The sequence below is a fragment of the Cervus elaphus genome, chromosome 9, assembly GCF_910594005.1.
Source record: "Cervus elaphus chromosome 9, mCerEla1.1, whole genome shotgun sequence".
Classification (NCBI taxonomy): Eukaryota; Metazoa; Chordata; class Mammalia; order Artiodactyla; family Cervidae; genus Cervus; species Cervus elaphus.
In genome coordinates, this window is record NC_057823.1 from 9,971,090 (window position 1) to 9,987,690 (window position 16,601).

Sequence of the window (16,601 nt, forward strand, 5' to 3'; positions counted from 1 at the left end):
ACCTGCCAAGTTTGGGTGAGCCCTGAGGGGGGTGTGGGCTCAGGGGGCCTGCCTCCAGCTGCCCGGGCTCAGCCTTTAGTCCAGCCCTGCCTTTATGAGCCTTGTTCAAACAGTCCTTGTATAGGAGTTCCCAGAAAACAGGTCAACAGTGAGCCGAGGTGGGCGGGGGCACCTCCAGTGCTCCTCCTCTGATTCAAGGCTTTGAAAAGTAAGACACCGAACTGCAATTCGAGACTTGGGATTACCTCCCCTTGGCCCTGTGAAATTGGAACCCAGCAAACTTTTGACCTGATGCTTTCAAAGCTTGCTCCCTTAGGATAGCCGTTTCCAGCTGAGGGGCGATTTTTGTCCCCCTGGGGTCATTCAGCAATGTCCAGGGGGTATTTTGGGTTGTCACATCAAGAGGGAGGGCTTCCTTAGTACCTGCCTGAGTCGGTAAAGAATCAGCCTGAAACGCAGAAGTGTGCGTGTGTGCTAAGTCGCTTCAGTCCTATTCGACTCTTGGCAGCCCCATGAACTGCTGCCCACCAGCCTCCTCTGTCCAGGGGGATTCTCCAGGCGAGAATACTGGAGTGGGTTGCCATGCCCTCCTCCAGGGAATCTTCCCAGCCCAGACATGGAACCCGCATCTCTTACGTCTCCTGCATTAGGCAAGCAGGTTCTTTACCGCTAGCGCCACCTGGGAGACCCAGGTTCAATCCCTGGGTGAGGAAGATCCCCTGGAGAAGGAAATGGCTACCCACTCCAGTATTCTTGCCTGGGAAATCGCATGGACAGGGGAGCCTGGCTGGCCACAGTCCATGGGGTTGCAAGAGTCGGATGCGACTTACAGACCAAACCACCACCACCACCATTTAGAGGGAGGGATGCTGTTGGGATCTACTGGGTTGAAGGCCGGGATGTTACCATGCACAGGACAGCCCTCCACCCCAAAGCATGACCCTGCCCTCCACGAGAGGCTCCGCCTTCTAAGGACCAAGTTCAGAGTCCCTGAGATGCAGCGTTTTAAACCATTCTCAGGAATGTTCGCCTCCGACTAAAGTTTCCCTGGGTGGGGGGCGGGGTGCGGGTCTTACCTACTGTGAGAGGAATGGAACCCCGTGGGAGACATGCAATGACCAACCTGGGGTTCCAGATTAATTCTGGCTATAAGCCAGAGATGTGACCCACCAGCCAGAAGGATCCCATTTTAGGAATAGCCCCAGATATCTGCTTCTCTGATCCATGTGATTTTTGTGTCAGGAATGCCTGGTGCCAGAAAGCTCTGTGGGTTTGCACACTGTTGTAAGACCCGTACTGTCTACACTTTGCCAAATACCAGCTTTCTCAGGATGGGACCTTCCAAGAGCAATGGATGAGAAGTCAGGATCAGCCCAGCTGTCAGAGCATATTAGGGAGATAGGGATCGACTGGCAAACACTTCATCAGTTGCAACTCCTGAGGTGCAGGGAAAGTTAATCTAGTTCCATCAGGTTCTCTGCACCTTTGGGTGAAGATGCTAACTCAGATCTGGATAAGGGCTTTAGAAGTGTGCAAGGAGGGACTTCCCTGGTGGTCCAGTGGCTAAGAGTCCATGCTCCCAATGCAAGGGGGCCTGGGTTTGATCCCTGGTCATGGAACTAGATCCTGAGTGCCATAATTAAGATCCAACCCAAATAAATAGATAATAACTCAGGACCATCGCGTGCTCTTGTGCACTGCTAAGGCCAGACCCTGCACAAGGGGCTCCAGGGTCATTGCACCCACTGGTCAATGCTGGAACCAGACGCTGCACATCACATATGAAGCCAGGGTCTTCCCAGGCTCGCTCGAGACAGTCCCTGTCCGTCCCAGTATCACCGCATGCTCTGTGCGGTGCTGGAGTCAGATAGGACATATGGGATGTGGGGTCAGTAGACATGACTGTCAGTGCTGGATCTGGACAAAACATGCATGAAACCCAGGGGCACTGCATGCTCCAGTTGGTGCAGTTCCATCCACAGGAGCAGGGCATGCTCTGTGCATGGCTGAGGCCAAACATTGCACACAAGAACCCAGTCATTGCAGGTACTTCTTGGTGCTGAGGTCAAACAGATCATGGGACCCCAGGGTCATTACTAGGTCCATCCACTGCTGAGGCAGTGCACCCATGAAACTAGGGTCTTTGCACACACGTATCAGGGCTGGAGTCCTATAGTACATGGTGTGTCTCCACGGACCTCTTAGCGTGTGGTATGTGAAAGAGTTTGCCCAGTCGTGTCCAGCTCTTTGCAACCCTATGGCCTGTAGCCCGCCAGGCTCCTCTGTTCATGGAATTCTTCAGACAAGAATACTGGAGCGGGTTGCCATGCCCTCCTCCAGGGGATCTTCCCCACCCAGGGATCGATCCCAGGTCTCTTGCATTGCAGGCAGATTCCATACTGTCTGAGCTACCAGGGAAGCCCATGTGGTGTGTGGTAAGAGTCTAAATGCCTCTTTCTGTGTGTGGACCTGAGGTTTTTTCCCAAAAAGGATTTTGAGAAGTGAAAAATCTCTCCTGATCTCAATGTTTGACCCACTGTTTTTCCCTTTTTTCCTGTTTCCTTCTGGTACCTGTAGGGTTTTTTATTTTTGTTTTTTAATTTATATTGGAGTATAGCTGCTTAGCAGCAGGCAGGAGCTTCGTTGCAACACGCAGGTTTTTCTAGATGTGGCAAATGGCAGGTTTCTCTAATTAGTTGCCCCAGGACATGTGGGATCTTAGTTCCCCAGCCAGGGATCGAATCCACGTTCCCTGCATTGGACGGCAGATTGTTAATCATTGGATCACCAGGTGAGTTCCTGCTGTCTATAGTTCTGCACCATTGGAATTGTGCTGCCAGGCTCTCAGCATTTGCCATTGCATCATGAGCGGATCATGTGGTTTTGGATGAGTCTTTGTAATTTTCCAGCAAATGCTGCAAAATAACAAGGAGGTGGGGAGGACCTAGGCCTCCAGGTCAGGTGCCCTAAGAGAGCCCGCCTGGCTGTGCGATCTGGTGGGTGTTCCTTCTCCTTCTGCAATGTTAGCTTTCCCATCTGGAAAACAGGATAAGGACGCCTTTCTTCCAGAAAAGTCCTCAGTCAAATTTGAGGAGTTTTCAGAAAGAGAGAACTGTTTTGATTTCACTGTTCACAGTGCTTTTCCTGTTTTAGGCCATTTAGTTTGTGTTTAGGGTCTTATTCTTAAAATTAGTGTTGCAAGTGGCTCCTCGCTTCCTTCCACTACGTTCTAGAGCTGCCTGGTTTTGTATCCTAATCTCTCACTGACTCAGGCACGTGATTTGGCTTCTCTGGTGCTTAATTTCTGACTCTGTACATGGGAGATGTTACCACTTCTCATGGGGTGGTTTTGACCCTGTGGGATCCTGCCAGTTACTGAGCCTCCGGGGGAGAGTATTTTAGTTTGTGGGTGCGGCATGCACAAAGGTCCTGTGGCAGAAGAAGCTGAGAAAAAAAGTCCAGAGGCTAAAATGTCGAGATCAAAGAGGGAGTATGGGGCTAGGTAGATCCAGAGAAACTGGATTCTTACCTACTGGGGGAGACTTCAGAGGTGAACAAGCCTTCAGGGGTTCACAGGTTGGTAGGGGACACAGTCATAAAGTGACTGTGCCATCAGGGTGTGGTCAGGCTTAGGCGGGAGTCCACCCAGGTTATACCCTGATTCAGCCAGGTGACCCTGAGGCTAGGAATGGGTCAGAAGCCTTTGGCCTTCACTGATGTTCTCCTCTTCTGCAGGGGCTATTTGATCGCCGCACCCTCCGTCTTCCGTTCCGGAGTGGAGGAAGCCATCAGTGTGACCATCTTTAACTCCCCCAGGGAAGTCATGGTCCAGGCTCAGCTGGTGGCCCTGGGCAAGGCGGTGGCGCAGAGCCAGGGAGCCATCCAGGGTAGGTCCCTGGGGTGCCTGACCGGGCCTTCTCCCTCTGCAGAGTGGTCTTAATAAGGGATCAGGCAGTGTCGGCTTCTTCCAACTCCGCACCTGGAACGCCGTCGGGGGAGGAGGGCAGGTTGTCTTCTCCCCACTTTACAAATGGAGAGAGTAAGGCCCAGGAGGGGCAGTCCCCTGTTCAGTCTGAAAATCAGGGTGCTTGTTCCTCAGTAGCTGTTTCAGTGGGTGCCCATCTGGGTAGAGTTGGGCACCTTTTCAAGTGAGTTTTGGCTGGAGGTGGAGAGGGGGCCCAGAGGGAACCTTGTGACCTTTTCAGACCTTTTGTTGAGCTTCTAGCACCCCTGAGGTGTTAGATTCAGATCTGGGCTCACAGCCAGCCTGCCACTGAGTTGAGTTTAGGCCCCTCAGTCAGTTGCTCCTCCACTTTCCTCCATAAACTGCAGATAACAGTGGTGCTGGCCTCCTAGACAGAGGTGTGGAGAGCAGGTCCCAGCCTCAGGGCCTAAATTCTAGCTGAGCAGGTAACTCATTCATCGCACAGAATGAGGTGCAGCCACAGGAAATACCGAGAGAGGATGTCAGGTCTCCAAGGCCAATAAGGCAGCCCCTGTCCCTCAGGGGAGGGGGGAAGGAGTGCAGGCCATCCTGACTCCATGGGCCAGTCCTGAAACCCAAATCAGGTTGGCTTCAGCAACAGAGTGTCTGACTCTTTGCAACCCCATGGACTGTAGCCCAGCAGGCTCTTCCGTCCATGGAAGTCTCCAGGCAAGAATACTGGAGTGGGTTGCCATTCCCTTTTCCAGGGGATCTTCCTGACCCAGGGATCCAGCCTGAGTCTCCTGCATTGCAGGCAGATTTTTTTACCGTGGTAGCAACCAGAGGAGCCTGGTGGGTTACAGTCTATGGGATTGCAAAGAGTCAGACACAACTGAGTGACTAATACTTTTTCAGCAACAGAGAGTTTATGGGCTCTTCACTGGAAAAGTCCTGTGGCATCAGAGGTCCAGCCTCCCAGCTCCATCTCTGGATGTACCTGTGTCTCCCCAAAGCTCCGGGGACTAGCAGTTCCGAATCTTGGGGCAAAGTCCCAGGATTCCCTCTAATTGGCCCATGTTGGGTCATGTGCTCAACTCAGGCCCAATCCCTGTGACCAGGTGGACCATGCCGATCAGCCCATTTTAGGCCATATGCTCAACCCTAAACAAATCACTATGACTAAGAGGAAATCTTGTGTAGATTTGCACAGAGCCTCAGGAGAGATGAGCAGAGCCCCACTAGGAGCTGGACAGTTGGCTCCTCCAAGAAAGCAGAGAATGGACACTGGAAGGCAAAACCAGTAGATTCCTGCTAATCCTAGAGGCCAAAGAGCCCAGGCAAGTGTCAGACAACAAATGAATCATTTGGGTAGAAGAGAGAGGTTGATGGGAGACTAGTTAGATGCATTGGAGTAAGGTCCACTGGGGACCTCAGACTCCTCTCTCTCCACCCTTCTCCTTGGTCCTCTCCCATGGAGTTTTCTCTTTGCTCACTTCACAGCTTACCTTGGGCAAGGGCCAGGGGTGAAATGAATTAAGTATGCAGGCTGGCCAACCTTCCCCTGAATAGCTCGGCTTTGTCCATCTCCCCTGGTCTTCAGTACTCGCCAGCTTGGAGGAAACCTCTCATTTCTGCCAATCCCAACCCAGCCCAGGCCAGACCAGCATGACCCAGGGTGTGTGTTTGTCCACAGAAAATCCCTCTGGGTTGATAAAACCCTTGTTTATAAGGCTGCATCTCAAGAAGGCAGAAAAACACAGCTCCTGATGTAACTGTTTTCATTTTATTTTCATATTTTAGATAAAGGAACCATCAAACTCAAGGTAAGCCTGTGAAATTTTAAAATTGGAAGCCCTACCTCGGGAATAAAGAATTGAGTTGGAATGGAACAAGAGAAGTTGCATGTGTTGTGAGAAAAATCATTAATGGTGATGTTAAAAATAAATAACAAAGGGAAAGAAAGATTAGAAAAGGAGAAAACTCACCCATAATCTCATGCCTCCTACTTTTCACTTTTTTATGTTTCCCATAAATCTTTGTCCACATAAAGACATTTTCTTTCATAGTTGCAATTAAAGGGTCTCTTGTGGTCTTTCCTGCTATTTTCTCTCAACACGTTGCATAAACATACTTCTGTGTTTCCACATCTCTATAATTATAATTTGCCTCCTATTGTAAACAGCATCCCACTGCATCTCTTTTATATCCTAATTTACTAACACCCCCCACCCTCACACACACAGTTGTACATGGTTAGATTTTTTCTTGTTTTCAGGATTTTGATAATGTAATCCAAAAGTTGAGAGCGTATTTGTGCATGAAGCTATATTAACCTTCTGGATGCCTGCCTTAGGCTGAACACCCTGAAAGAAGAACTATCAGATCAGGATCCAAGACGCTTGCTGGGTCCTGTTTTGTCTTAGAAGACTCAGCAGTGCCTGGGCGCGGCATCACCGGCTATACATTAGAGATCAGATTTCCTGCAGCCTTGTTGACACTGACTATTATTATTTTAAAATTACTTGACATATCAAACTGCATGTAGGTCATTCTCTGACATGGACTTTTTAACTCGAGTCCTTGGATTTCAAGGCGATCGTAAGCCTTGAAATTGTCGGCATTTTCTGGGTTAGCTCATCCTTAACGCTTACCAGATGCTGCAAGGAGTCCCTGAAAGGATGGGCTAAATAGAGACTTGTTCTAAATTATAATGTCCCCTCCCCTGTGCCCTTCCCCAGTTGTTATAACGAAGTCCTGGGCGATTCCTCTTCCGAGGTATGGGATGCATCGTTAGTGTCTCATTGCCATGGAGCAGTGGTCTTCCTGTCCTATTGTCAGTGTTAGAATAGAATTCTTTCTCTCGAGTTCCCTCCAGGTGTAGGGGGTGATGCTTGCATTGTCGTAAGACAATTTTGGTTTTCACAACTTGGGGAGCAGGAATGGGGGTTGCTACTGGCTTCTAATGGGTAGAAACCAGGGATGCTGCTCAACATTCTAAAATGCACAGAATGGCCCCTCCACTGAGAATGAACCAGCCAGATGTCAGCATTTGGAAAACTGAGGATAAATAGGCTAGAGCCACCCTTGCTGGCTTCCTGTGAGCAGATCTGCTTCTTTTGAATCAGCAAGTGGGGCTGTCATATCCACTGAGACAGACTACTTAGGAAAAAAAGAAAGGCTTGTATATTTTATTTAGAGAAGTACTTTTAATAAAGCATGTGTGTGTGCTAAGTTGATTCAGTCGTGTCCAACTCTTTGTGATGCTATGGACCATATCCCACCAGGCTCCTCCGTCCATGAGAGTCTCCAGGCAAGAATACTGGAGTGGGTTGCCATACCCTCCTCCAGGGAATCTTCCCAACCCAGGGACTGAACCCGAGTCTGTCACAACTGCTGCATTGGCAGGCGGGTTCTTTACCGCTAGCGCCACCTGGGAAGCCCCTTAGTAAAGCATATTACTCATCAGAAAAAGAGAAAGAAAGCAAGGCTGTCCCGACAGGGTTAAGATTATATGCTGTCCCTGACTGCCCAACAAATGGCACATAAGAAGGCACTCTTCACAGGCTAGATCCTGGGTGGAGGCCAGAGGTGCTGCTCAACACCTTAGAGAGACAGGACGCTCCCATCCCCACCCCTGCAGAGGATGACTCAGTCCTAAACAGCAGTAGTCCTGAGGTTGAGAAAGTCTGCTCTGTGGAAACACTGTGTGGGCATCAGACATGAGAGAAGCTGCTCTTGTGGGTGTTGGACCCGCCCGCTCCACCCACTGCCCCACCCACTCCCCAGCCCTGCCTGCCTTGGGGACCTGAGTGCTTCCAGATACAGGTTTTAGAAAGCAGTGCTGTGGGACCCAGTGTCACCGCTGGCTGCCAAGGGCAGGCCCTGCCCAGTCTGTGCCTCATCTTCTCACCTGTGCAGTGAGGATGGCGATAAGAGCTCTTTAATGGGACTTTCCGGCAAACATGCCTAAAACCTCATGATGTTTTATTCCAGTTTTTCAGACTTACCCATGCATCTATGTAACCAAGACCCATTAAATCCCAAGCACGAAGTTGGACACATTCCTTGCTCTTAGCCTCTGGCCTCACTGGTGGTGGGTGAAGGGGTGGGTCAGACAGTAAGCCCCCAATTACATAAATGTGATCACTTCAGAGACTAGCAAGTGTCCTGTTTTATTTTAAAATATGTCAGGGAAAGAGGATGCTGAGGAGTCAGGGTAGAATCTAGAATCACATTTTGTATGGCGGGAGGGCTCCTATGAGCTGAAACTGGCAGGAAGTAACATGCAGGGAAGGGCATTCTAGGTGGAGGGAACAGCCAGTGCAAAGGTCCTGGGACAGGAAGGAGGCAAAGTAAGGCAGCCAGTGGCCTGGAGTGGAGCCAGCTAGGAGCCCCAATCAATAGTGGGAGTTGGATCTCCAGTCTGTGGAATCGGCCACGACCCGGATTCCTCTGCATTGGGAGGTTTCCATCTCAGAGCGGAACCCTGTCACCTGTCACCACCGTCCATGAGTGTCGTGTGTCATGTCCTTATAGTCATGATCACCCATCTGCACTATGATGTGTCGGAAACTCAGAGGGTCCAGAGCGTCTGGTGGCTTCTCTCCCAGGATGATTTTTGGATGCCCACGGAATCCGGGAGTCTGGGACCCACACCCAGAGCCCCAGTGGCCTCCCTGGCCTGGAGGGGCGGGGTCCTGGGCGTTAATCTGGGTGGTGGACAGGCCTGTGGTAGAACTGGCTCCTCCACACAGCCCTCCTCACTCAGGCTGTGGATAGCCAGTCTCAGGGAGCCTCTTGCTTTAGCCGGACCCCAGGTCCCCCCACCTTCACCCTCAGCTGGAGGCACAGCACCAGCTTTCCCCTGCTTGGATCTCAGCCCCAAGTCCTTGGCTGTCACTGATGCTGAAGGAGTGAATGTGAATGATGGAGGTCAGGGGTGGGGAAGGGGATCAACTCAGTTTAGAACATTCTAGAAAGACCTCTGGTGGTTGGCAGGTGAAGGACCCGGTAGCGAAAGTGTTAGTCGCTCAGTCGTGTCCGACTCTCTGTGACCCCATAAACTGGCTCCTCTGTCCATGGAATTCTCCAGGCAAGTAGAGTGGGTTGCCATTCCCTTCTCCAAGGGATCTTCCCGACCTGGAGATTGAACCTGGGTCTCCTGCATTGCAGGCAGATTCTTTATTGTCTGAGCCACCAGGGACGCCTGCCACTTAAAGCTGAGATTTTAATTGGAAATGGCGGCTCTGTGGCTTTTGAGGCCTGGGGCAGGTTCACTGCATGTCCCCAAGGGTCACATTTGACCCTTTCTGTTCTCAGGGGCAGCTTCTTGGTCCCCGGACCCCCAAACCACCTGTTGGCACACAGCCCCCCGACCTCCCCCACCAGCTCCCTCCTACCTGTCCATGCCCACTCCCCTGGGTGGCCTGAGAATTTTCCCTCATTGCATGAGGGTCTTTGGCCGATGCTGAGAGGTTTCCAGAAACAGAAGCAGGTAAGGATTTGGGGGTGAGAGCAAGAGGATTATCTTCAGGTTGGTCCTGAAGATCCACTGCAGTTAGGAGGGACCCCACAGTCCTGAGGTGCACCCTCCTGAGGGTGGCAGGTGGTCGGGCCGGGAAGGTCTCTCAGATGATGTTCGCAGCAGAGAAGAGGAGCAGCCTGAGAAAGGCTCTGGAGGAACGCAGAAGGCCCTGCCACACCCCGCCTGCATCCACCAGATGGGCACACTGGCCTGAGGATGGTCCGATAATTCAGCAGTACCCAGGGGGGTTCCCAGCGATGGTGACAAGGGCCTTTTCACCCTTTAAGGGACCACACAGGGGGCTGCTGACAACCGCAAGAGGAACACCCCACGTTTGGATGGTCTTAGGAACTGGTGGTTCATGTGGCTCACAGTGTGGACTGCTGACCGCTGACTGTCTGCCCAGCGGGCGCCCAGGGATGGTCATAGCATCACAGACAAGATGCTTGGTCACACCCGGGGAGCTGTGACTTTTGTTTGCCTTAATCACAAAAGGAGCTTCTATAGGTTACATGCATGGGTGTTCTGCTCATCACTTAAAAAAAAAAGGCACTATATAGGGCGGCTTCCATCCCTAGAACGTTGGAAATTTTGCCCAAGAAAATGTGAACTCCTGGGCAAATCCTTAAGACTGCAGTGGGGCTTTGTTATTATTGTTGTTTTATCTGTCTGGGTGGCAAAAAAAGAATTTTTTAAACCACTTTAACTAGTTATTATTTTTAAAAGTTTATTTTGGGGCATGCTGTGGGACTTGTGGGATCTTAGTTTCTGGACCAGAGATTGGACCCGGGCCCTTGGCAGTGCCAACACCAAGTTCTAACCCCCGGACCATCCAGGAATCCCCCCCACTTTAACCATCTTAACGTGGACAGTTCAGTGGCATTTAGCACAGCACAGTGTTCTGCGAGCCCCACCCCTATCTAGTTCCAGAGTAGGGAACTATTTTGTCTCCCTAAAAGGAAACCCCATCCCCATTAGCTGTCGCCACTTCCCAGCTCCCTCCAGCCCCTGGTACCCACTGATCTGCTTTCTGTCTCTATGGATTGGCCTGTCCTGGACATTTCATATACATGGGATTGGATGATGTGTGTGCAGTGCTTACAGTGAGACAAAGCAGAGGCCATACATCATATATATTTATATATATGACACATAAAAATATATGTGCATGTACCACGTATTTATACACATGAAGCTTCCCAGGTGGCTCAGTGGTAAAGAATCTGCCTGCCAATGCAGGTGACATGGGTTTGATCCCTAGGTCGGGAAGATCCCCTGCAGAAGGAAATGGCAACCTATTTCCAGGAGCCTGGCAGGTTACAGTCCATGGGGTCGCAAAGAGTCAGTATACATGTATATGAAGGGGCTGGGGTCTCCATCGCCACCTCTTCCCAACTCACCAGCGAGGGCCGTATTTGGGTAAGATGTTCTACATTAGCCCTTGGAGTTCTACAGGGCTGAGAATATTTTTGCAAGCTTGCAGTGCCAGGAGAGAAGGTCTGCCGTGTCAGGGTAGACCAGCATTTCTCACTCTTGGCACTGCTGACATTTGGGGCCTGATCATTCCTTGCTGTGGGGCCGTCTTCTGCATCTCAGGGTCTTGAACAGCATCTCTGACCTCCACCCACCAGACTCCAGTAGCACCTGCTCCCTGCAACTATGACACCCAAATATGTCTCCAGAAACTGCCACATGTTCCTTGGGGGGAACAGTCACCCCGGGTGACTTAGAGTCACCCCTGACTTAGACTTCCACGCTGCTTTCTCAATACCTGGATCCCTTCCAGGGCGACACTCCCTGCCCAAAGCTCCATGCTCTACCTGCAGGTGCCCACGGGCCTCCGGGGCCAGGCCCTCCTGAAGGTGTGGGGCCATGACTGGCGGGTGGAGGAGGGCCCCCTCTTCCACAACCAAACTTCAGTGACCGTGGACAGCCGGGGAGCCTCCGTATTCATTCAGACCGACAAGCCGGTGTACAGACCCAAGCACCGAGGTGGGCGGCCAGCGCGGGCCGGGGTGGGAGGGCTGGCCGTGGATGGGAGCTGCCACACACCTCTCTTCTTTCTTCCAGTGCTCATCAGTATCTTCACCGTCACCCCAGACCTGAGGCCCACCAGCGAAAAGGTGAGATCTTCTTCTAAAACTATGTGCCTGGAACTCACCCATGAGGGTCCAGCCTGGCCAGGGCCATCATCCAAAATTTGCCTTTCCTCCTGCCTCTTCCAATTTCTACCTGAATTCTTGGTTTCTTCCCGGGGCTCCACATCTGCTGGGGGAGCCAGGAGGGAGGTCTGTGTGACAGAGAGAAGCAAGGGCATTAGTGGAAGTGCTTCCTCCAGAGGTCCCCGCAGAGGCCAGTGGTCCTCTGTACGGGCAGCTGCCTGTGTTCTGCTGGAGGCTGGTTGAGGGCCTGAAATGGGTGGAGTCCAAGAAGGATAAATCACAGGACATTGAATTCAAACTGCAAAGCTTCCCAGTGCCTCTGGATTCAGTATGGACACCCCTGAGCTGACGGGGCTGTATCCACATGCACAGGGTCAGCCACGCGTGGGACCCGGCAGAACATGTCATTGGGTTCAGGAGGCACAGGTGTGCAAGCAGTTGTCCTTCGCTGGAGTCAGTGTGGACTGTTCAGTTTGGCACTGATGGGCACCAGCTGGAAGCCAGGCTCCAGGCTGGTGCTGGAGGGTCAGAGATAAAAAGCGTGGATCCCAGGCCTTCAAGGAACCTGGCATGAGTCACTAGAAACAAGCCAGTTGCCACCTGTGAGGGCTGCTTGGAGGAGTCGTCCTCCTTGGGGTGTGAGGAGGAGTCTGCGAGGGACGGCAGGGCTGTGATCGGGAGCAAGGAACACGGAGACCATGAAATGGGGCTCAGCCACCCTCATTGCCATTGGCAACTGCGTGAGCTTGCTGGGTGACTTAAAGGGCGGAAATGCATTCTTTCCCAGTTCTGGAGGCTAGAAGTCTAAGATCGGGGTGTGAGTAGAATTGATTCCTTCCAAGAACCATGTGATGGGAGAACTGGACGTAAAGAAGGCTGAGCGCAGAACTGACGCTTTCGAATTGTGCTAGAGAAGACTCTGGAGAGGCTCTTGGACTGCAAGATCAAACCAGTCCATCCTAAAGGAAATCAACCCTGAATATTCATTGGAAGGACTGATGCTGCAGCTAAAGCTCTGATACTTTGGTCTCCTGATACAAAGAGCCAGCTCATTGGAAAAGACCCTGATGCTGGGAAAGATTGAAGGCAGGAGAAGAGGGCGGCAGAGGATGAGATGGTTGGATGGCATCACTGACCCAACGGACATGAATTGGAGCAAACTCTGGGAGGTGGTGAAGGACAGGGAAGCCTGGTTGCTGCAGTCCAGGGCGCTGAAGAGAGTGAGACATGACTGAGTGGCGGAGCAACAAGAACAAGGACCATGAGCGAAGAACCTGTTGCAGGCCTCCCTCCTAGGCTTGTCACTGGACGTCTTCTCTCTTCCTCTTTATTTTGTCTTCCCTTCATTCCCATCTGTTTCCAGATCCTCCTTTCTTATGACACAGGTCCTATCAGATTGGGACCTATGCTTTGTTGTTTAGTCACTCAGTTGTGTCCTACCCTTTGTGACCCCATGGACTGTAGCCCGACAGGCTCCTCTGTCCGTGGGATTTTCCAGGCAAGAATCCTGGAGTGGGTTGCTATTTCCTTCCCTATCCAGGGATTGAACCTACATCTCCTGCATTGGCATGCAGATTCTTTACCACTGAGCCACCAGGAGAGCCCAGGACCTATGCTAGGGACCTTGAAATTACCACCATAAAGACCCATCTCCAAATATAGACACGTTCTGAGAATTGAGGCTGAGGACATCACATATGAATCTGGGGAGGAGTGGGGGGCACCATTCAAGCCATTACAGCACCTGAGCCTGTCCCAAGGGATGAACACTCAGCATGCACAGAGAGCTGAGGTCTTTCAGGAGGGTTTGCTTACAGCCTCTGTCTGTCTCATTTGCAGCTGGAAGCTTATGTCCTGGTGAGTGTCCTGCCCCTCTGCAGCTCTGGCTTGGGGACAGCCTGCTGTCTGCAAGACCTGGTCTGTCTGTGTGTACTACCCCGCCTCCGGGTTGATCCCTGCCTGCCCCGGTGCCCCACAGGCTGAGACCGGGTCCAGCCCTGTCCCTGACTCACCCCTGGGGTAAACTGAGTGTGTGTCTGCCCATGTCTTTGTTGATTTTCAAGCACCTCCCTAAATGGGGAGTCAGGATGACCTCTTCTGCCCTGTTGTCTTCAGACATGTCCCTTCTATGCCCCGAGCTTCCGTTTGCTCATCATAAATAGCTAATCTTGGGCCTGCCTTGATGCCTGTCTTATCCTAGAGAGGGGGCTTGGAAGGTCCTCGTGCATGCCGGGCACACGTGGGCTGTCCTGAGCTTATGGTGTGTGTCATCTTGCAGGATCCCCGAGGCTCGCGGATGATGGAATGGAGACACTTGGAGCCCTTGTGTTGTGGTAAGTCTCTCTTCTCATTCCTTCCGTGGTTTGGGGGCTGCACCTTTGGGTGGCAGATGTGATAAAGCTTCCAGGAAAATAGGATGTGCTCTGCCTCGACACCTGCCACTCCTTTCCTGGAGCACGGGACCCTCTGCCCACCTTTCTGTCTCCGGAATCCCAACTGAGGCTCCTCCCATAAATTGAGACCTTTCTGGAATATCAGGCCCTTGTTTGTTGGCACCCCGCCTTCTTCCCACTACAGAGCTCTTGTCTTCACTCTCCACCCAACACAAGACATTGCTTTTCCAGCTAGGAGTCAGAAGGCTTTGCTTTGGCTGAGGAACTGGCATTTTTCTTCCTTCTCTATGACAGTGATCCCCTGGAGAAGGAAATGGCAACCCACCCCAGTATTCTTGCCGGGGAAATCCTATGGTCAGAGGAGCCTGGTGGGCTTCAGTCCATGGGGTCGCGAAAGAGTTAGACACGATTGAGTGCCAAGCAGGCACCCACGCATGGGACCATGAGGGCCGTGTAACTGACATCTCCTTTTGTGCTTTGGCCCTAACGAAAGTGGAGTCCCATGACAGGAGAGCTGTAGCAGGGATCTGGGGAGACTGTGGACAGTTGTGCCCCTCGACCTGGGAGATGCATAAACACGGCAGACCCCCGAGTCCTCTGAGTCAAACGCAGAGTATGGGCCTTCAGCCGACATGGTGGGTCCTGGTGGTTGGTGCAGCATCACGCATGCCTCCAGGTCCCCTGGCCTGGCCTTGACCCCTCTCCATGGCCCTCTTCTTGATTCTGAGATGCCTGGGGAAGGCTGCCGAGTAGGGACAGGGCTTGTGTGATTCTCTGTCCCGGAGGGAATGACTCGGGTGGGGAGCAGAATGGAGGAACTGGGAGACCTGTTTCCTGGCTCACTTGGCTCACAGCCTGCACTTGGCTTTGGCCTCAGGGCTCCCCCAGGAACCCTAAGTGTGGCCTCTCCCTGTTTCCCCAACTTAGTCTATGGAGGAGGTGCTGGCTCTGCCAAACCCTTGCCAGCCTCAGGGTGGCCTTGAGCTTCCCTGAGGGGCCGTGCGGGGAGGGGGAGAGGCCAGGTCCCCAGGGCACCTCACCACCGGATGCTGGGCTCTCTGCCCACGCAATTGCCCCAGGATGAGGGGGAGTCTCTCTTCACACAGGCATCACCAACATGACCTTCCCCTTGTCTGACCAGCCGGTACTCGGAGAATGGTTCGTTTTTGTCGAAATGCAAGGCCACGTGTACAACAGGTCCTTTGAAGTTCAGAAGTATGGTAAGTTGGAGAATCTTAGGCTCTTAAGATTTCAGACCTGGGGGAACCACAGTCCCAGTGGCGACACAGATAATAAGGAAGAAGGTGGCAGAGGCCTCATTTACTGGGGGCTCAGGAGGGCCAGGCATGAAGTGGAAGGCTGGGTCTTTGTCGTGTCTTTTTTATCTATTATTTATTTGTGGCTGTGCTGGGTCTTCGTTGCTGCTTGCCGGCTTTTCTCTGGTTGAGCTGCGCAGGGGCTACTCTCTAGCTGCAATGCGTGGGCTTCTTATTGTGGTGGCTTTGCTTGCTGCCAAACATGGGCTCTAGGGCACATGGGCTTCAGGAGTTGCAGGACGTGAGCTCAGTAGTTGTGGCTCCCAGACTCTAGAGCACAGGCTCAGTAGTTGTAGCACGTGAGCTTAGCTGCTCCGCGGCATGTGGCATCTTCGCGGATCAGAGATCGAACCCGTGTCCCCTGCACTGGCAGGCGGATTCTTTACCACTGAGCCACCAGGGAAGCCCCTCTCATGTCCTCCTTATAACTTTTTTCGGCCACGCCACATGGCATGTGGGATCTTTGTTCACCAACCAGGGATTGAAACCTCACCTCCAGCCTTTGAAGCACAGTCTTAACCACTGGACCCCCAGAGAAGTCCCTGTCATGTCCTTTCAAAATAAATCATGGTAAAATATATGACCTCATATAAGTAGAATGATAATATTTGTCCTTTTGTGAGTGACTTATTTCATGGAGCATAATGCCTCAAGGTCCATCCATGTTGCAGCATGTGTCAGAATGGCTTTCCTTTTTAAGCCTGTCATTTCCTTTTCTTTTTTCATCCTCATCCTGAACCTATGAGGTATCTCCATTTTACAGATGGAGTGACTGAGGCTGAGAGAGTCATTAAGGAAGATGCTCAAGGAACAAGAGCTGGGGAGTGGACCTGGATCAGAGTCACATACTCTGCTTCTGTGCTAAAAGTCTCCCTTATGGGGTCAGGGGTTTCTCTTCCTTTCGGGAAGAAGGTCTTGAAAGGAAAAGCCATAGGGGAGAGGGTTATAAGTTGCAAGCAACAGAAGCCTGGTACAGACTGAGTGAGCAAAACAAAAGGGATTTACAGGCTCGTGTAACAAGCTCTAAGGACCAGAGTCCTCATGTTTCCTCTGTTCTGCCCCCTGGTGTCCGTGTCTCTGTGGGTTGTGCAAGGTGATGAGATGGGTGGGTGTGCCCAGGGCAGCAAAGAGGGACTGTCTCCAGCCACAGCACCCCTAGGATGCCCATAACTGGTCCAGAAGCCTGGCTACTTCTGCAGCCCTGGGATGGGCTGGAATTGGCTACACTCAATGCAGATGGCCTAAAATTGATGAGGTATGGTCCCCTGAGAAAAACAGCCC

General features: G+C 52.0%; 1 protein-coding gene across 3 annotated transcripts in view; it reads left to right on the forward strand.

Annotated features, from left to right (window-relative positions):
* The window catches only part of CPAMD8 (C3 and PZP like alpha-2-macroglobulin domain containing 8), a 99,906-nt gene that overhangs the window by 852 nt on the left and 82,453 nt on the right, over positions 1–16,601 (forward strand). For all 3 annotated transcript variants that reach the window (XR_006342590.1, XM_043911078.1, XM_043911077.1), the window contains exons 2-8: positions 3,736–3,887; positions 5,726–5,748; positions 11,276–11,441; positions 11,520–11,572; positions 13,451–13,468; positions 13,890–13,944; positions 15,111–15,224. Coding sequence is in view for 2 of the 3 variants with exons in the window: in XM_043911078.1 (XP_043767013.1) it covers positions 3,736–3,887; positions 5,726–5,748; positions 11,276–11,441; positions 11,520–11,572; positions 13,451–13,468; positions 13,890–13,944; positions 15,111–15,224 (581 nt within the window). In the remaining variant the exon portion in view is untranslated. The remainder of the gene's footprint in view (positions 1–3,735; positions 3,888–5,725; positions 5,749–11,275; positions 11,442–11,519; positions 11,573–13,450; positions 13,469–13,889; positions 13,945–15,110; positions 15,225–16,601) is intronic.